Source organism: Heliangelus exortis, chromosome 1 (genome assembly GCF_036169615.1).
Source record: "Heliangelus exortis chromosome 1, bHelExo1.hap1, whole genome shotgun sequence".
Taxonomy (NCBI): Eukaryota; Metazoa; Chordata; class Aves; order Apodiformes; family Trochilidae; genus Heliangelus; species Heliangelus exortis.
Window position 1 is genome coordinate 56,561,740 of NC_092422.1, and position 21,704 is coordinate 56,583,443.

General features: G+C 38.3%; 1 protein-coding gene across 2 annotated transcripts in view; it reads left to right on the top strand.

Moving 5' to 3' along the window:
- MYO16 (myosin XVI) overlaps positions 1–21,704 on the top strand; it is a 368,492-nt gene that overhangs the window by 330,476 nt on the left and 16,312 nt on the right. For both annotated transcript variants that reach the window (XM_071743005.1, XM_071742997.1), the window contains exon 33: positions 14,799–14,957. In XM_071743005.1, coding sequence (XP_071599106.1) covers positions 14,799–14,957 — 159 coding nt within the window. The remainder of the gene's footprint in view (positions 1–14,798; positions 14,958–21,704) is intronic.

The following is a 21,704-nucleotide window of genomic DNA, read 5'->3' on the forward strand; positions in this document are numbered from 1 at the left end:
GAAGGTTTCATTATTTCATTTCCATGAAATTCTGAATTTGGTGATACAGCAATTATTGCTTTTCAAAGTAAGGCAGAGGTAGACAGTCATGCAGCAAACTGAATTTATTTCCTTTTTCTATCCTTTCATTCTTACCTCTCCTGTCATTTACATACAATTATGTACATACCCAGAGATTACTTGGTATCCTGACTTTCTGGCACCTGGAGGACATCTTTTGTATCTAATGTAAAGCCAATTGTAAAATGAAGGAAAACTTGCATTTTGCTATGGGGTTTTTGAGACAGTAGTTTTATTTGCTTTGACAAAATCACTTGACAACGTTCCATGCCTATAAATACATGTAGAATGCTGTTTTGTTTTGCTTTGCTTTTAAGTTGGGTGTCTTGTTTTATTACATAGATAATGCATTTTTATCCACTAGAGGATAACTTTTAAAGTCAACTCTTCAGATCAAAAGGCTCTGTCAGTGTACCTGATGAGGGCATATGGGGAAGCGTACTCCAAGACACAAAACTGACCTTTACCTTGAGACCTTTAAGTTGCATTGGGATGGAGGATTTTCAGCAAACTCAATTTTCAACTAATGTGAGCAAGATAGAGTTCAGCTTGGGCCTCCTGTGAGTTGAAGCTAGTACATTAACAGAGGCTACCATATAAAAACTTAAATTTACCTTTCGTGTGGAAAATGTTGTACTTCTAAATATTTCATCAAGGCAGGACTAAGTAGGAAAGATCAAAGTTCAAAAATGGTATACGATAAAAAACCTGAATCAATATTTTATGAGCTATGAAGCTACTGTATAATAGTAAGTGCAGTTACATATGAGTAGTTCAATGATGAGCAGATGGACTGAAAGTAACAAATACAGATCTATGTGGGTGTTTTTACAATTTGCCTTTTTTAATGTACTTCATTTGTTAATGTCTAGAGTAACACCTGGAAAAAAATACCTTTTATTTAACTTCTGTTGCAAAATAATGAGATAGCAATCAGCAGAGTGGAATATTATGTACAACTGGATGTTGTCCAGGTCTTTCTTCTGATTATTTTATCAGTTATTGCCTAATTCATATGAAGTTCCTGGAAGATTCCTCTCTTTCTTCTTTTTGTCATTTGTAGGATCTTATTTGTAGGAGATTGTATGGTAAAAAAAAATCAATTAATTTTAATATAAATTCATTAAGATTGCAGATATGGCCCAGACCATCACTCTGTGTGTGCAATTTCCCTTATTTCCAGAAGTTATAGCCTAACAACAACCTTAACTAAAAAAATGAAAGTAAAAGTGAAAAATCACGGGCCAATTTGAAGTCAAGAAATGTTGCCAAGCTATGGAAATCAATACATTTCAGTACAGGATCACCAGCATTTGAGATAAAAGCCTCCTTGCCAATAGCAGAGCAATACAGACAGTTCCCCCAAGATGCCTCTCTCTTGCCTGGAGGAGTAATTTCAGGGCCTGATAACACTGAAGCCCTTTTGGTTCCTGACCACTTTGTGAGAAATGTTCATTCAGAATTACAATAAAACAGATTTGTGGTTTTCTGATGGACTGCAAACATATTGTGAACTGAAGTGAGAGCACTCTTCTTTCACACAGGAAACAACAACAACAAATCAAATGCCTACAATTTTCTTTGCCTGGTGGCCTAGCCTAGATTTTTTTTTTTTTTTTTTTTTTTTTTAATAGAACAGAAGAACCTATTGGTTCAAATAATGGTCAGGATCATGTAGTATGCAATTTCTTGTAAAGTGCTTCATGTGTAATGGGAGAAGTTTTCCACTCTCTAGATCTTACAGTTTAAATAAGCGAAACTATAATGGGTGAGAACTGAGATAAAGTGATTTCTTCAAGCTTGAGAAGAGTTGTCATTGAAACCACAGCTGTATTGTTAGGCAGGGATATCATTGTTACTCCAAATAAAATGAGATTTCAGTGAAAATATAGTTTTCTTCTATTCTTCCTGATTTCTAGAAGTAGAAACTTGAGTTTGCAAAACAAATAGAAACTCAATGGTCACATGCAGAAGCCCTACTCAGGTTATTTCTAGACAAGATCTTAGATTTGAAACTGGACTTCATGAAACCCATTTCAGTATCTTAATGACAAAACCAGACTCTCTTGTAGCATGTAGACATTTTAAAATATTCAGCATAGAAGACATTCCTTGCAAAAGAGACAATTGGATGTTACACTCAGCTTGCTAGTTCATAGCATTATTCCTTTTGATTGGTACAGCTGATATTAAAATATTCCATATGAAAGGGAATTGTTTCTGCTTCAGAGCAACCGATGGATTAATTTCCAGCCCATCATCCATGCTTAGATTGGCAGAGTGAGTATTCACATGGATTCTAAAAATAATAATAATAATAATAATAATAATAAAAAAAAAAAATAAAAGGAGAAAAGGAAATATTATTTTCCCTCAACCTGCATGAATTTCCTTACTATCAGGCTATTGAGATAAAGACTTGATGCTTTGTCTCCTTCCTGGTTGACTTCTGTGTTTGAGCAAAAGAAATTGTGCAAGTTTGCAGCCCTAGATCTGGGGCCTAAGAAATAAAATTAGAAAGACCTTTCCTTTATTTATATCATCAATGTTTAGGCTTCCAAGCTTTGTGAATTACTCTTAGTGTCTCAGTACAAGTAGATATGTCTATGCAAGTCTATACGTGTGCTTCAGTGACCTATTTCTTTCAAAAAAGTTTAGTAATTTATGTAGAAACAACAGAAAAGTCATAGAAACATTAGATTACCTAAATACCAATACTGTTCAAATGTTTGACCAATATAGTTGGCATCTGTTAATTATATTAATCCCTTCGTTACCTCTTTCTTAAGTGAGGTATTCCCAAGGCAAAAAACTTCATATACCAATGAATTATTCCCCATTCTCCATTTTAAGCATTGGAAGTCACAGGAAGATAGTTACCACTGAGAAATAATACAGCTATTTAGGCTTACCTCCTTGGGACTAGAGCTTGCTAAATAATCTTTATTGAAATTGGATCAAACTTGGAAAATAGCAGGAATAAATGTACTGTCCTGTCCAAGGCAGGTATCCTTTAGATAGCTAGAAAAAAAAAAATTGTTGTATAAACAGACTAGAGTGAGCCATTGTGCAGATAAAATCTCAACAGTGGATTGCCAGTTAATTCCCTACTGGGGCTTCTGAGATGGAATCCCAGTCCCTTATCCTCTAAGCCACTCAGCTTTTCCTCCTAAGCAACTTAATAAAGGAAATATTCATATCTGCATTTCATTATTCCTATATTATATTGATACAGCATAGCATTTAAACTTTGGGGCAAAAACTAACAACTTACAAACCTGAGTAATACAGAAAGTTGTGTTGTCACCTTTCATCTTCTTCTGCCTGTGAATGCTGGAGGCATGAGTGTATGAGCCAGTGGTCTTGTAGAACATTTTTAAGTAAAATTCCCAAAGCATTAAAACTTTAATGAATTAAGCTTCACAACTCTTCTCAAAAACAGATTGATATCTGTTTACATAATTGCCTTAATTACCAGGGAGTGAGGGTGACTTTCTGTGACTAATTTTCAGATTAGATATCTAAACACAGGAGAGTCATCACTCTCTGATTCACTGTGGACTGCTTGCACTCTCAATCTAAATCTCCTGCAGTAGGTGCAGAAAAAAATGGGAGAAAGCCAAAGCACTGCTAGCAAGAGTTCTATGTGAGTCATAAAAAAAAAGGCCAGTTCTTGGCTAGCTGTAGGTTTCCTGTGCAGAAAATTACAAAGGAGGAGACAGAATTGCTGCCAATACAGTTGCCATCCTTGCTGGATTATTTTTCTGAGGAAATAATTGTGGTTTGTATTACTGCATCTGAAAAAGCAGAGAGAAGAGTCCAGAGAAAGTACCCTCCATTCCTGTTTAGAGAATGGCTGTAAAATTTTTACAGACTGAAAGATACCACCTTAACCTGCATTCTCATTTATAAGTCTGCCATTATTTGGGTAATTTCTCACAAGAGAGATCTGTTGGTTTAGGATAAAAAAACCCCCCAAAATTACATTTCAGAATCTTTGAAAACTAGTATATTTTACTGCTGAAGACTATTTGGTGTTTCTATCATGATGTCTTGGGTTGGTTTCTGTTTGGTTTTTTTGGTTTTTTGTTTGTTTTTTATTTGTTTTCTTTTACTGTTTTTTACTTTTTTTTTTTTTATTTATTTTTACTTGTCTTCCTGTTTGCTCTTACAGCCTAAAATCATGTAATGTGTAATTTGCTTTGGTTTTCTGTTTTGACATGGAAAAGAGGCTTTGTGTGTGATTACCATAAATAATTTTAACCTGAAGATTATTAGAGGAAAAAATCAAGTCTCATTTATGCTTCAGATGGAAAAAGAATAGATACTTTCATAAACCTTTATTATATTTAGTTTGATAAGAAAGTGGAATTGTAGGTCACTTCTGTTCCTGATACAAACCAAGAATATGACGGTTTGGCAGTAAACATTTCACTTGATTTTACAGAGCTGTGGGTATTCAGAACATAGTAGAGAATGAAATTTGAACACAAATTTTAGGGAAAGTCTCTAATTAAATTCTCAACTTGAGTGAGAAATCTATTGAGATACTTTTAGTTACGTCCATCTCAGCATTAAATTATCTTTTGTCTAGAGCCTCAGTAGAGAACAATAATTCCACTTCACAAAAGCTTTAAAAAACATTTGGAAAGTATTAAAATAATTTAAACATTAAAAAAAATTCTTACTAAAAATATTAACAACTAAATGTGCTGGCTTTTTGGTTTTGGACCAAAGATGTGTTATAAACAAATCAAGCTACTTTTAAACTGACTTGGTCAGGTATCCAGGAGCAATGCAGGTGGGACTGCACAAACTCTGTCCCCTCAGTGATGACTCAAAGCTCTTGACAGGACTTGTGCCACTCGCCATGAAACTCTATGTTTGAGGATGGTTTTCCAGTTCCAGCATCAGCATTTTGTGGGGCTGAATGAAGAAGCAAGAGAAGACAGTTGGAAAGAGATTGGGATAAAGACTTGATAATAAACAAGAAGGATCTTTCATGCTCTGTCCATGCTGATGCACTTGGATTTTGAAAGCATGGAAGAGTGTTTGGAAGTGGAGCACTGGAAGCTGGAATAGCTGTCTGGGGCATCTGTCTTCTCCCTGGGCCCACTGGTGGGTGGGAAAATAAAACCTTCAAATGTTTGTTGGTTTGAATTGTCCCTCTATCTTAAAATGAAAAACATGAAACTTAATTTTATTTTTTGTGATGGAAACTTCTAAAACACACAAGAAAAAATCAGACTGCTAGAAACATTTCATTATTTCTTTTAGCTTTTTCCTTAAGGGCTGGTTGCAGTATGATGCTGACATCCTAGTGTATGTAGTGACAGTTTTTAGCCACAGGTTGGCTATATTTGTGCACAGTTTGAAGGCTTATCACATTGCATTTGTGATAGCCATATGTTCTTGCTTGAAGGTTCACGGATGTTTCATTAACCATCACTGTATCCCATCCCCTAAAAGAAATAATATATATTCAATTTTTTATGTTAGCAGCTCACTACCAAAACAAAGTGGGAGTGTTATCCAAGAAGTTTTCCAGAACAGCTATCTCTGCTTTGGGGGCAGGATTACAGTACAGGTGTTCAAAAAATATTCCTTAGATTGTCCCTTAAACAATATACTTAAACAGTTCATCTGCCAAGTGCAGTCACTTGCACTAAGACTTCTGCATTGCAGTCAATGCCAGAGCTGGTATGAGAGAGATTCTAAAAAATCTCTGTAGAAGTATTCTGTGGGAAAAGAAAATAGAACTGATGTGATGATGTTGGCAGTAACAGATCCCTGTCTGTTTGTTTGGGTTTTTGTTTGTATTTTTTATTTATATAATATTTGCAACTGTGTTTGTGGGGGAAGAATATTGAGACACTGCCTCATCACATAGTTCCTTCCAACAGCAGCAAAAGCCCAGCAGTAATGGCTGTTCTGTTACTGAGACACCACACACAAATATAAACAAATATCTGCCTTCAAAAAAGAACTGCTGCATCCACATTAGTTAGAAGAAAACAGTTTAAAAAAAGGGAAGCTGTGTTTCTTACTAAATTGCCTCCTCCTTTTCCAGCACACCAGCAGTTTAATAACCACACAAACACAAGAAAAACTCTTTGGTAAGCCAATCAACACACCTAACAGTGAAAAAAACTATTACAGAGTTAAATCGGTTACTTTTTTCCATATTAGACTTGAAAAGGTGAGGAACATGGGAATATGGATGGAAAAAATGCTTGTCCCAAGGTCAGAAATTGTCACAATCCTTCCTTCTTGCCTTCTGTGGTTAGTAATGAACCTCGAAAAGGCCTGCAGAGATCAGTTCCTAGAGAAGATGAAGTGAATGAAATTCCCAGTCTCTGAAACATGTACACTAGCAGGGCTTTAGCACACTTGCTGCATTAAAAGGATGTTCCAAGGTCTTGCTCAGATACTATCAAGAAGGAAAGGTGGTAGCCTTTCCATATATTCTTCATCCATTACCAGTATTTAGAAGGCTGTTTTCTCCATTTCAGCAGCAGTGTTCTTTTTCTCATATTGGGAACAAGCCTAATTCAAACAATCCAGACTCAGACAGTGACAGAAGGCACTTGCATTACCTGTCTACCTCACCAACTCTGAAAGTTTACCTGCCCCAGAAATGCCCCTAGCACGCCTTCTAGGAAGGAGAGAAAGGTTTGTAGATTGTAGTGTTTGTCACTGAAATAAATGTAAAGAGCCCTGTCTTCCCATCAGCACAAACCCATTGCATAAGGAGAAAACAGAAGAAATCTTTCTGTTCTAGGTGTGTAGTGATTTACCAAAAAGTGATTGAGGTGATGGTTCTTAAGGGCTGCACCAGACCTGGGAGTTCCTGCAGTCACTTCAGTGACTTCCTTCTCACTGCCAGCCCTTATCTTCTGAACTGTGGCTGATAAATGTCACCTTAACACTCCACAGAGAGGCTCTTTATCCCCATCAGAGTGAGTTCTGTCAGCTGATGTTCTTCATGGCCTGCATTTTCTCTCTTTGCTTTCCATTGCTCATGTGGAGCTTCTGCAAGTGCAGCTTTCCTGAGCAAAAAAAGGGTTCTGTGGTTCTGTTTCTCTATTTACCCGCTTTCTTGAAGAACGTGGCTTTTCGGGGTGGCTTGTAACACCATCTGATAGCTCCACTTAATCAGCTCAGAGAGAAAGCATGCTGGAAGTGACAGTATAAATTCACTGCTGCCTATCCTAAGAGCAGCATTTCGGGGGGGAAATCCTAGACAATTGCTGCTGTGAGGGCAGTCTTTGTGAGGTGAAATAAATCAATGAATAATTATTGCCTCTGGCGGCCGCGGCAGCCGGCAGCACAGCTCTGAGGGTGAGACAGGCAGTACATGTTAATAGGCTGGGGGAATCCTGCCTTGACAGTTTTCATCCTACTCCATTTCTTTCAGCAAATAAGATGCATTTGTTTGCCTCCAGCTCTCAGCAGACAAAGTAAACAGTCATGCTACAGCAGGTCACAGTGTGACTTCATGTGGGTAAACTGAACTACTCCGAAGCAATAGGCATTCATCCAGCGAAAGGACACCCAAGACAACATGTGCTGAGGGTAGCTAGGAAATGCCACTGACAATAAATGTCTCAGCAATAAGTTACAGCAAAACAGGAAAAGCCAAGTGCAATTGTCAGGCTGCAGCTGAACACAGTGGTAAACACTCGAGCCAAAATAAAATGGGCTGCTCTTACTTAACCTTTCTCTCCCTTCATCAAAAATATCTGTGTTTTTTCAGCAGCCACCGTGTTCTGTTTTTCTTTTCTCTTCACTTCACAATGTCCACTTACTACAGTAAATGTAGCAGGCATTCAGGGTTGGCTATTAGGATTCAGTGTATTCACAGCTCTCCCAAGACAGAGTGAGAGCACAGATCAGGAATCCCTCTGTCTGCCCTGCCTCCTCTTTCATGTGCAGGTTAAAAGGATCCATCCGTTCTCTCTTATTCACATGTATAATGACAAGCTGCTTGATTTGAAATTTCCACTGTGCTGGATGCCAGCCACGGGTTTCAAGGAAATCGTGCTATTTATATTCCATGATAGCCCAGGTACAAAAAGCTTCTCTTGTATTACATTAATTTGTCTGCCAGAATCTATGTGTTTTCCAGATTTCTGAGTTGCTAGTAAAGTGTGGAAAGCAGGACATCTTGATAACTAAAACCACATATTGATAATTGGTTACAGAAAGTTCTGTTTTCCATGGATGAAGAAATAATGTTTGATGGAAAATGGAATTTATTAACCACATTAAGTGATATGAAAGGAAACTCAGTCCCCCTTTTCCATATATTTCTTTCCATAATTATATGTGTTAAATATTTTGCAGGTTTCCTTCCTTTGTGAAAAAGCCTTTAAGCTTTTTTTCTATAATATTTGCCATTTCTGTTTTATGGGGCTGATGGTTTTGTACCAGTTCAGAGACTGTTTCTATTTTAGGACCTGGATACATCCTGCCTAGTTTGTGGCACTGAAATTCTTCAGCTGGGAATTGAGCCTGGGTAATTAATGAAAAAGGAGCATGTGCCCTGAAAGAATGGTCCAGGTGCAAGTCAACTCAGATCAAGAGGAGTCTGTGATTTTCCTTTACACTAGAGCAAAACCAGGGAGAACCTGCTCTCTTCAGACAGTTAGGGTGAAATTTTTAAATGTGGCTTCAGCAGCAATTGCATAGCAGTTCACTGCCCCACCAGCCCCATCTGCCTCGAGGTTGCTTTTCTTCCATATTTTTCCTTTTTTTCCCCAAGATGGAATTAATACTGACCACTTATTTCTGACTGTGGTAACTTGTGCTGCCAAGGTGAAGGATGATGTCTGTTTTAATAAATAAGGTAGTGCCAGGGAATGTATTGAGTATGGCAACTCAATCCTCAGCTCATTAAAAGTACTAGAACAGTCCCTGGGATGGTTTTTGGACCTGGCAAGCTGACTCCCTTCCAGAGAGGCATGGGCATGGTGCAGGGAACAACACCATCCAGGTACAATTTGGATGCAGCCTCTGCTGTGGAGGGCAAGAAAATCTAATAGCATAGACATGATTCTCCTACAACTTGAATCGGGGCCAAAGAAAAGTTCCAATCACATTTGAATTTCCAGGACAGACAAAGCAAGATGTCCTCTGTATTTATCCTGTGTTATGTATCCCTTGGTGCTTTGGCAGTGCTTTGCAAAGCATCCAAGGTAAGCAGGAATCTGATCCAAAACTCACTGAAAGCAATGGAACCCTTCTGTTGTTATTAACGAGTTTTCAGTCAGACTGTAAATGAGCACTAAATGTTAAAAGAAGTACTTGGAAAAAAAAAAAACCAAAAACATATGGGGACAGATATATGTTATGCATATTCCTACTTTTAAAGAAAGGAGAGCAAGTAAGGGTTTTGACAGAAAAGAAAAATGAAACCCAACCAGGTGAGTTGGGCATTTAATAACATACTATTTTTTCTTGTCTTGTTGCACAGAGTCTATGGTGATTCTTCCTAAATGCTGATATCAGTCATTGATTTATACTGTGCTTTAGACTTTATTAAATGGGCTGAATATCCTGTAGACTTACAGTGCATTGAGTTTCTTTTAAGAGTGAGTTAATGACTCAAAAAGGAAAATAAAAAGCAAATATCTTAAATCATTTCCATGATTGTCATACTCTGACTTTTGGTCCTAAAGTGAGTGAAATTTCAGTCCACCCTGTGCATTATGACCTTGTCATGTGTTTTAAATCAGCCTCTTCCAATAACACAGAGAATAACAAGTAAATGTGCATTTTGTGATCAGCCTTTTCTGCATACCTTTCCTCTTACCCTTTCCAAGTAATTTGAATGTAATTTATTATGGGCTTACTCAAATACAGAGCTTGCTTATAAGCAAATAATTGTTGATCTTTGATTTGTCATACTCTGACTAAGAGCACTGTACATGTGATTGCTTTCATATATTAACTATGCTGCAGTTGAGGGGCAAATTATGCCCCAGTCCAAACATTTTTACATCTCTGTAGTCCATAGATCTTGATAAACTGCAAGATTAGTCAGAGAAAAAATTGACTGAGTCAGAGATATCCTTTTGGCAAAGTCAGTTTACTGAAATAAGAATCCAAATGCTGTTCACTGTTGCAAACAGTCTGTAGGTTTTCACTTAAAGCTTATATTCTTTTTATAATTATGAACTCCCACCATGCTCTTACAGCTGATGCCTCTCTGTAACTAGTCTCTCACAAGTAGGCATGGATGACTCTTGAAGTAACATTTATTACTACCTGGAAACTGTTAAGATGCTGTTATTTAAAAAAAAAAACCAAAAAACAAACAAAAAAATTGAGACCTAGTAAATCATCCATCCATCTGGTGAGAACAACAGTGCACAAGTTGGAACAAAAAGCTAAATTTTTGCATGTTGGTGAACATGTTCAACTGTGGGAACCACAGTTTTTTCTTTACCTCTCTCGTAAAGTATGTCTGAGAGTTTCAGAAAGTTGATACAACATGTGAGTGCAGTGCACACATATATGCAGGGATCCATGGGAGCAAAGGAAGGGTGACGATAATGTGAAGTCCAAACTTCTGTATCAGGTGACTGAGAAAACATAAGGGTAAATAAATTTCAGACTAATATTTGATGGATAAAATCAGTAGAGGGAATTTCTAAGTTTTTAGTGTTAACAGAGAGCTTCCCAATATCTTTTATAACTGCCCACAGAATTCCTGTCTAAGATACCACTATGCAATGATTGAGTGTGTGGACCAGAAATATTATGAAATCAGAAGATATCTTTGTTATGCTTAGGGGTATTTTGGGTAGTGGGGAGACAGGAAGGAGAGAGGTACCCCAGCACAGAAGATTAATTCAGGGCCTTTTGGTGAGCTTGCTGAAAAAAACAATGCAAAGTCCTATTCTTGGGAAGGATACAATCTGAGGACAGACTGGCTGGGGGGCAGCTCAGGGGCTGTGGGAGGTGGGCAGGAGCCAGCAGCAAGCCCTGGCAGCAGAGATGGGCAGCAGCATCCAGGGCTGCACCAGCAGGAGAGCCATCAGGAACTCTAGACAGGGGTTGTCCCCTCTGCCCAGCACTCACTTTTAGACCACACCTGGGGATGGTGGCCACTGGGTGTCCCCAGTGAAGGAAAGACCCCGATAACCCCAGAGTGAGATCACCCCCACGATGCTCAGGGCTGGAGCTTGTCCCTGTGAGCAGAGGCTGTGGCATCAGGGCTTGTCCAGCCTCGGCAGAGGCACCTTCAGGGGCACCTCACAGCCCCCCCCCCCCAGTGCCTGTGGGGAGGGGATGGAGAGGGGGCACCAGCCCATCACAGCCACGTGTGGTGGGACAACAAGGCTGGGCAGGCAGGAACTGACATGGGAGGGGGTCAGGCTGGTACTGAAACCCTCCCTGAAAGGACAGGCAGGCCAGGGGGTGGGCAGAGGGATGGGATGCTCAGGGAGGTGGGGCAGGTTCCATCTTTGGTGACTTTCAGGACCCAGCTGGGCAAAACCCTGAGCAACCTGGTCAGATCTTACAGCTGGAACTGCTTGGAGCAGGGGTGCATGAAGGACCTCTTGGGGTCTCTTCCAGACTGAATTTCCCCATGATCCTTTGTAAATTTTACACTTGTTACACCTGGCTAACACATCCTCTTGTTATCCTATTTATAGAGGGTTTAAATCAGAAACTCACCCCTTTTACAGAAAGTAAAAAATAAATAAGCACTACTTATTTGCTAGGGCTTGTCCAGGAGTCTTTCAGAAGGGAGCCAACATACGCAGTTACACTTTTTCCACAGACTTGCATGACTCTGCTCCAACAAGAAACTGAAGATGCCTATATATAGAAAATTAGTACAAGTACCTTTATATAATCCAGATTATTTTGAAATAAAATATAGAGTTCTTTTCCACCTGCAAAATTAAATAAGGATATTTTCTCTATATAGCTTTCTATTTAGAAAATAAAGGTGTGTTTCATATTGACTGAATAGAGCAAATGAGATATCAGACCTCTGTAGATAGCTGTCCCAAAAGATATGCTGCATAGCTGTCCCCTACTTATTTCTGCAAAAGTGGGATGATGTTTTAGCTCAATAGGACCTGGCCACCATTCTTTGTAGTATTTATTCTTACAGATATAAAGGAGAAAAGATAGCCTATTTTTCTCCATGAGTGTCGTGAAAAAACATCAATGTAGGTATGGAACAAAAAGCTTCTGCAAATTGGAATGCAAGGAAAAGTCTTTCTACTTGCACATTCTCAAATGAATTGCAGATGTCAGGCAAATCAATAAATCTTTTGGATATCAAGAAAAATAAGGATCCCAGCCACTTCCTCCGAGACTCTTTATGTGAAAGGTGGCACAATAATTATGTAGGTGGATTATGATCTATAGGCAAGTGCACTGACTATTAACATCTAAAAGTGACATTTCCTTTTCAGACAAATTTAGTATGAGCTGTAAAGATGCATTTTGCAGTAAACTAGCTTGTACAAAAGCTATGTCAGGCATGCTCTTAGAAATGTACTGTATGCATTTTCCAGCTCAGACTCAGGTTCTACCCTCTCCCAAGCCAGTTAATGTGGGTAGGTCTGGCCTAAATTTTTCAAGGCATAGCACATTTGTGTAAAGACACAGTTTATGAAACAGCACCACTGAAACACTCCCATCAGATCTGGCAAAAAGTAATGATCAAGGAATGATGGCAAAGGAGGGGACAAAAAAAAAAATTACATGTTTTACTCTGACAGCTTGGGAATGAACTTTTTTGACTTTTCAAGACAGCTTTTTTGTTAGAAAAGGAAATGTTAAGGAAGATTCAGAGCTAGATAACTTTAAGCTAAAGAAAACTAAGAAAGCCCTTTTCAGTGAAATTTCAAGTTAACCAAAATGGATATATTTACCATCTCTGGAGGTGTTTCAAAGACATGTAGATGTGGTGCTTAGGTATATGGTGCAGTGGTGGCCTTGGCAGTACTGGGTTAATGTTTGTACTTTATGATCCTATAGGTCTTCCCAACCAAAACAATTCTATAATTTTATATATTTTTAGTTTCATTAATCATTTTTTAAATTTTGGTACTTTTTAGGCCAGGTGGGCCTTTTCCAGATCAGCCATAAAATTGCAAAATAGACCATGGCCATGCAGTAAACATTCAGTTTGAAAATCTGCAGTCACAGTGTCTGCTACCTGGTGAAAAAATGTTTTTCCTGTCCCGTTGGAAAATACTCATGGTCTCAAGACTTACACAAATATACTGTACCTTTGAGGGAGCTGAGGTTGTTGTTGGAAGTATGGATGAATTCTTTACTGTTGGTTTAATGGCTGGTCTTTTGGCCTCTGCTGGTTGTTGCTGTTATTATGGCAAAGCTTAAACAGACACAATGAAAATCAAGGAACAGCTCTTTGAGACCTGTCATAGAAGAAAAATTTTCATTTTTGAGTGCTATATCAGGACCCCTGCACCCAGGCCAGCCATAATTTGTCAGCCCCACAGCTAAGGGCAGGACTCAGGGTGGTTGGAAAGAGATAGGAAAAAAAACATGGAGTTAAACAGAGAGTGAACTGGACTCACCTTTTTCTCCTGTGAAAGAAACCTGATCATAGCATGGAAGGAGTATGTATCTGTGTTCACCACAAAGTGTAGAGAAATCCAGAAAAGACAGAGAAAGCCACCAAAACCAGCACAGCCCTACCAGTGCAGCCTGGTACAGCCTTACCAGCCCTCCCAAGAAGGGAGTGGGGGTAGCTGGGGAGGCCAGAATTGCAGTGGGGGTCCCTCCCACCATCCCCATCTGCTCACTCCCCTGTCTCCTATCCCCTGGCCTGCCTCTGGCCCCTCATCACCAGTGAGGAGCAGTGACTGGGAAGAGCTGATGCTGAGCCCCTTGCAGTACACAGGGCTTTTAAAGCCAGGCAAGCTCAGAGCCAGCTCCAGGCACTTTGCCATCAGCTCTTCTGCTTTTCATGGATGTGCCACCAGCCAGAGGGGGGAGAAGAGAAGTGTTTTGCCCTTCTTTATGAAGAATTGCATTGTACATAGTTTGGGAAGTCTTCTTGAGGATCAGGCCTCTTCTTGATGTCTTGAAGAGATTTAGCTGGAAGGCTATGACATGAAACCTTGAAACTTTATAGAAAATGACAGATGATGGCTGGAGAGCCCTGAGGCAGGGTAAATAATACCCACAGGGAGGCTCTGCTGGGAGGAGTGCTGCTACGGATAGTTCATATCAAAGGCCATTTCATTTCTTGTGGGAGGAGATAAGAGAATAAAATAACTCCATGCTATAGCTATGGTCAATATCACCCAATGCACTGACAAAAGTCATTGTAGTAATGACAGTGGTATATTTTACTCACATAAAAACAACTGAATTTAAACAGAGGCAATACAAACGTTTGTTGAGCTTTATCAGCTGATATTTGTGTGAAAAGAAACAGTAAAAATGGAACTTTGTTAATGTCTTTTACTTCCATAAATTTTATATGTCTATATGTAGAAAACAAAAAAAAAAACAAACAAACAAACAAAAAAAAAAAAAAAAAAAAAAACACTCACTAAAACTTTTAAACTTTCTACATTTATTAGTGGACTCAGTAATAATTACATTTATTAAGTCAATTTAGTGATTATCAAATGAATTTGATAAAATAATTTGTTTTCTGTGTTTTAGTTTTTTATGTTTACATACAAAATCCACTAGTTAATAAGAAACTGATAATCTTTTTCTGTTTATTTCAGGTGCTGAAACTAATCTGAACTTGAGGAGCAGAGAAGATCCAAACGCATCAGATATTGGATCTGAAACCCAGGATAAAAATGCAAACAACCATGGAACTCAGTCATCTAATCCACTGTCCAGTTCTGTGACTGCTGAAAATGGAAATTCAGTTTCAAATGGTAAGCAGTTTTTAATCCCAAAGCTCTTGCAAAATAAAGTTGCTGAAGTGTTTCTTTGAATGAGCTTTTTAAGATATAGTCAAGCTGGAATCTTCTGAGTTGTGAAATATCTGTGTTTCTGGAACCAGCTTAACTTTGTATGTGTGAACTGATAAGCCCCTCTCCAATAAAAGCTGAATGTGGAGAAAAAACAATCTCTGTTGAGGAGTTCATAATTAGCTCAGCCTCAAGTCTGTAAGCAGTCTGAGGCATGGAGGACTGAGATCTGAGGTTTCTGAGCCTATAATCAATACAAATGGGACAGAGAATGCAAAACCAGGATCTCCCTTTACTACAGGTGACTTATTAGGGAATGACATATTGTTTATCACCACAACAAGATGATCAAAATCGTGTAAGAGCAAGGACAGAAAGAATGAAATCTTTCAAGATCCTAAAAGCATAAATCTTAGGGATATAACACCTCTGTTACATAAAATCACACAACACAAATACACAAGTATGAATAGGCACAAGACAAATAGAAAGCAGTTATTTTGATGGAATGTGGAGATGCAGATGTCTAAATCCTGGGAAAATTATCTTCATGCTGAAAACTTAGGCCTAAATATGGTTTCTTTAAGCAAAACAGTTGTATAGGCTTTACTGCTGAGGGTAGAGCTACACGTATTTCAGTTGGTTGTTTATGAGCTGCACTGGAAAAATCTACAGGAAAAAGATCTTCAGTCAAGTGAAATATTGCATTTTGTTCTCCAAACATGCTATTCTTTTTTTTGTAAAAAAGGCTAGAGTTGCTTAATATGCAACATTTTGGAATGGAAGCTCAAGTTTTATTATAAAAATGAAACATTTCAAAATCAAATAATCCTTTTCAAGAATACCTATCCTCCAAATTCTGCAGTGCTTTACCAAAGTAGTTCTTCCTGTTCTGTGATAATTAAAGCAGAAAACTCATCCAGTTTGAGAAGTTATGCGAGATTAAAGGTGCATTCATTCCTATGTGAACGAGGAACACACTGGCAGAAGAAAAAGGCATCTTCTTTGGCCATTCCAACTATGTCCCCTTTTGTATCTTTTTTTTTTCTTTCTTTCTTTTTTTTTTCTTTTTTTTTTTTCTCTTTTTTTGTGGGGGCAGGGCATATTTTCAGTATTTATAACATTCAGATAGTTAACACAGAAACTGTGGGTAGGCCAAGTCCTTCATTCCTTTCTATGCAGGGACATTATCCCATTTTCCATATATTCTCATGTCCTAATGGGACATGTGGGAGTTCAGCTTTTTATACCAGCGACCGTTTTATTCCCAGACACCTTAACTGAGAGTTTAATTCCAAAAGCTATGTTTCTTTCAGCTTGAAATTGAATTATCTTTTAAGCTTTTAATTTTTGGTTATTAAGGTTATGTTAGTAAACAATCTCAGTTACTGAAATAGTCGTTACTTCAGTATAAGGCCAGCTAGCAGGTGAGATAGAGATGGGCACTTGAAACTGTTTGTGTAAAGTTTTTCCATCATATTTGCCAGGGCTGTTCATATTGATAACACATGGTATCTGCTATGCATAAACTAATTCTTTTCAAACACTTTGTGAATGGAAAGTTTAATCATAAAGGCATTATGTTATGCAATGGAATTTTCCAGTAAGATAAATTTTCCTTTAGAAAATACCGATTTGTCAAACTCAAACTTTACATGGAAGGTTCCCAATTTTGATGCAGTACTGATAAGGAATGGTTTTGCTTTTCACTGTGTACAATGAGTAGGAAAAAGTCTTCCTTTAGGTCTGGCAATATCCCACTGAGGAAGGAATTAGCATTATTTGTGCTATTTCAAGGTTCAAATCTATGTTTTGCCTATCAGACTATTGCAGAAATGATGCAAGCTTTGATTTACCGTGATGCAGAGCAAAATCAGATTAAAAAATCTGCTAGTTTTCCAGACACCCTTAATAATAATTGAAAGATTTGATGGTATGGAAAGCTTTGGAGTACTTTGATTACATTAATTCAAAACTAGTTTGCCAGCTTGTTCAGGAAAAAAAATCCTTCCGGGCTTCAGCCTTAGCATCTCCATGATTTTGAAATCTGTGTCCTGTTGGATTTGTCTAGGCAATACTGATATTTGATGATGTGCCATAAGGCATTTCCATGTGAAGTATTTTTCCAGCTTCTTGTTACTATAAACAAAAATCCTTTAGCTTCGAGGAAAATCAAACCTCAAATGTGTTATTAAATAGTTGATACTGAGATTACAAACTCTTGAATATAAAATAATCTGCTTCCCATTGTTACACAGTGCAACTGTATAATCTACTTTCCACTGGTAGAAACAAAGTCTACATTCATCCTTTACTCATATTAGTACAGAAGCTATTTCTTAAATAAGACTTTTGCTGTCATAAATAAAGTGAAGTGTCAGCACCACTTCTCTGAAGCACCGTGGAACTTAAAGTCACTATGGTTAAATGAATAATCATTTTGACTAAGATGTTAATCTTCCTTATAACCTGATGCATTTTTTTAGGAAACTATTACTAAGCAGCTAAAAAGCTGGCTGGCTCAGCTTCCAAACAGATTAATGTTCCATTGGAAGCTGAGTTTAATTTCTGGCACTGCTGTTAGTTCAGAATTTTAATAAAAGCAGCTTTTTCATTTTATATAATGTAATCCTCTTCTTTAGTTTGTCTTTAATATTAGGAGTCACAGCTTTCTGCAGCTCTGTGCTATCAAACTGTGACTTTTCTGCTACAAACCTTCCATTCCTACCAGAGTTTTTGGCTTGAAAGAGAGAGCTCTTTTGCTATTTCTTGTCCAAACACCAAGAATAATCAGAAAGCTTGTAATAACCTTTTACTTTGCAATGCTGGAAGCATTCATGAATCACCCAAACCAGCAGATCCTCTGGTAGAAGATACTCAAACACTGCAGGTAGCACTTCACTTAAGTCTGTTGTTACCTCCAGCTAGTGCCTAATAGGACCTAGAGGGAAATGGGAAATGTTTGAGTATGACAGCTATAATAAGTGACTGAGGTGACCCTAACCTTTGGTTAGTGAAAGGGAGAAATTCCCCAGATATCTGACAGTTCTTCACTCCAGTGGAGTGTGTTGTAGAGGTACTGACCCAGTGTAATCCAAGGGAATGTTAGAGTAGATACTGTATAGATGAGAGATCCCTGTTGGATGAAGGAACACAGTGCTGCTGCATTGTGCCTCATCCTCACCCAGGCACACATCCTGCACTGAGCTCCATTGCTATGCCCTTGAAGGAAGCCTCTCTGGTGATTTCTCATCAGATATTCACTGTGTAGCTTGTGCTGACCATCCTAAGAGAGCCTGTCTGTTCCACCAAGAGCTCTATGTGCATTATCTGGGTAAGGGGATTGGTCTCGTCTACCTGTAGCTGTTGGGAAGGTGGCCATCCTCTCTAAGCAGGTCACCTGTGAGCTGCATTCTGCTGTAGTCTTTAAACTTACTGCCAGATCTCAGCACATCAGGCACCACGTCACAGAATGGAAGAGGTGTCACCACAGGTAACCTGACAAAAAAGGGACGTGTCACCGTGGCATGGGCTAAATGATGTTGAGCATCTTATATCTTGCTTTTCCTGGTGAAGCCTCTTTCACACTCCAGTAGCCAACGTGTCAAGTGGAGCTGGTCTGTGTGTAAATAGAGAATCATGGAATAATATGCAATGGAAGAACCTCTAGTTTCATAAGATCTGCTATCCCAAACTGGTCCTGGCTTCCAACATCCATGTTTGCAAATCCATAGCAGCAACACCAAAGTCTCTGGATCTTTGCAGCTGTGGCCATATTATTCCATGTTGCTGGAATAATGTTGCTGCTATGGATTTGCAAATATGGATGTTGGAAGCCAGGACCAGTTTGGGATAGCAGATCTTATGAAACTAGAGGTTCTTGGAAACCACAGAGACATAGCTAGATGTCCACTAAGCTAGATCTCAGCATTTGAGATGAAAGCTATTTATCTGGAGGGTCATGAGAGGAGTATCTGAGGAGTATCTCCTGAGAGCAGTATCTTTCTGAGAGGAGAACAGGGCAGAAGTGGGAAATAGGAAGCATAAAAAGAAAATCAGGGCTTGAGTGTGGGACCTTCCTTTGAAGCAATAGAAACTGCATTAGAGGGACTAAGTGGGTGAAGGATTGGGTTTAAATACCCATATTGCTTGGTACTGTATTCCTGAAAAAATATTTTCCTGTGAAAATAAAAGGAATGCATTTCTTTCATTCAACTTCTGCAGTTAGAGATCATAGACTGAATCATATTTTTTGCTATAATTTTCACCACCACATGTAACTGCATTAGTAATGTTAGCAAGCATTATTTTGCCCCCAAATTGCCAAATTAGACTTACGTATGGTAACTTGAGAATAGTTGCAAGAAAGCCTAGTCCAGATGGTGTAATTCTGTGCTCCAGGCTGAACCCCAGATTAAATTATGCTCTTATTCTGCCCCTGCCAGTGCTAAACTGATGCTTCCAACCTTGTGCTGAATTAAGCAAGGTCTTATTCAGGGCACAGCTGTGGTATCCTAATATTTACTTAGGTGTATGGAAAGGAAAACTCTCAGAATGTAATCAGCTCTCCATTTATCTTTCCAAACTCCACCAAGCCTCTGCTTGCCATGTCTGTGAAATTGTGCTGTTACTGTACATGGAAACTTTACTTATTTGATAAGCCCTCCTATCAAAGTCCTTTTCATAGAAATAAACAGAAAATCATTGATAAGCTTAATCTTAACTCAAGGCTGTCATAGATGGTAGATCCTAAAGTATATTAATGTAGTGCAAAAGCAGTCTTTTTCAAAATGTGCTGCTGCCCTAGGAAAGTATTTTCATTCATTTCTAGTGGTCTAGAATAATTAAAATATTTTATATTCTATGTTTTATTTGAACTAAATTAATAACACTTACTTTAAAAATGGCATTTTGCATTAAAATGTGGATAATTTTGAATTACTTTTGAGATGTATCCCAAATGAATCCATGTAAATAAATTATTAGTTCAGGAAATTGCTTGAAAAAAAAATTAGTCTGGATTGAAAACACCTGGATTTTTGGAAGCAAATTTATTCAAAGCATCTAATTTGACCAAAAAGATGTGATTTGGCAGGGGGGAATTTTAAGTTGCAAGACAGGGAACTAAATATACATAAGAAATGAAGAGTGGTAACTTTCATATGTCTTACAAGCCCAGTATACTGAAGACCTGGAATATCAGACATTGCCCCAGTACATATCTAAGATACCATGGACCAGCTTCAAAAAGTGGTAACTCCACCCTGAAATAATACATAATTCAAATCACTGGGAAAAGAGGATCAGACCTAAGAATAGAATAGGAAGTCCCTCCATGAGGCAGAAAAAGACTGAAATACTGAATATTCACAAGATTTGACCTGGCTTCTGATCTTGCAAGCAGGGGTTCTGCCTTCTTCACTGCCTCTCTGTGTCCCGTGGAAGTCCAGATGATTAGAAGCTGTAGAAAAATATCCATATTTATGAAGTTTTTTGTAAAAACTTCATAAATATCCATATTTATGAAGTTTTTTGTAAAAACTTCATTCAGAGGAACAAATAAAGATACCCATCTGTGCATAGTTACAAAGCTGTGGAGATGCACCATTATAAAGCAGAAGATAAGAGCAGGATAGAGAGCAGTGTGTCTGTGTTCAATTTCTTTCACAAAATCAGGTTATTTTGTGGGATTATTCCTGCAGTTTATATTTTCATGAGTTAAATCATGTATCAATAACCATATAAGAGTTAACACCTATTTATTGAAAAAAAATTTTAAAATAATGCTGGAAACAGCAGGTTGGAAGACAAGAATTTTTCATAGTGTGTTTCTATGTCTGTTTTGTGACTCGACAAGAAACAGAACATGAACATGAAGCACAATGCCTAGTGCAGTATATAATCCCATAAGTAGCTTATGATTAATTTTATTTGAACTTTGAATTGTTTGCATTATGATTCTGTAAATGTTGTGTGTAATATGCAAAGAGTGGGGCTTATTTTTTTGTTATCTAAGAGTTACATATCAAAGCCCAGAATCACCTTGCTTAGTTTTAGCCACACAAAAGGGCTAATCAAATACTTCACATGAGATGTCATCTCATCCATTTCTAGTTAAGTGAATCTCAGGTGATCTACTGAGAAATATTCAACCTGCATATTTCTTGCCAGGATGAATCCTCTTCTCATAGTGGCTAACTCTGTTCTTCTCACCAAAGAAGGAGCAGTGGTACATGGTTTATGGAAGCTGTAGTAGCATGAATGCAATGCATGCTATAAAAAGCAATATCAAATTTCCGGGATTCCAGACCTACCACGGTGCCTTATTCCAGTTTCTGAGGGGCTTCATTACACTTGCCATGTTTCTTCTTCTGTCTTTGTTCTCCTCATACTGCATTCCAGATCCTCTGTAGTGCTGTGTGAAGCATCTTCCCACTCTGGCAGAAATGGTGGGGAAGCATCAGGAATGTGCCCCTCTCTGTGTAGAGGAATTTGTTTCTGGTGTCTACAGAAGGAGACTTCCTGGCTCTTCTACACTGGGTGACTGGTTTTTACAAAGCTAAATTTTGTGCAAATAATTTTCAAATGGAGAGTGCAGAATACCTACAAGAACTGCCAAAACATTCTGTACTGAGGAGATGAAGTTTTAAGCCCTGACCCTACTCTTGGCTTCCTGCTGTGACCTAGAGATTTTAATCTGAGAGCAGCCCA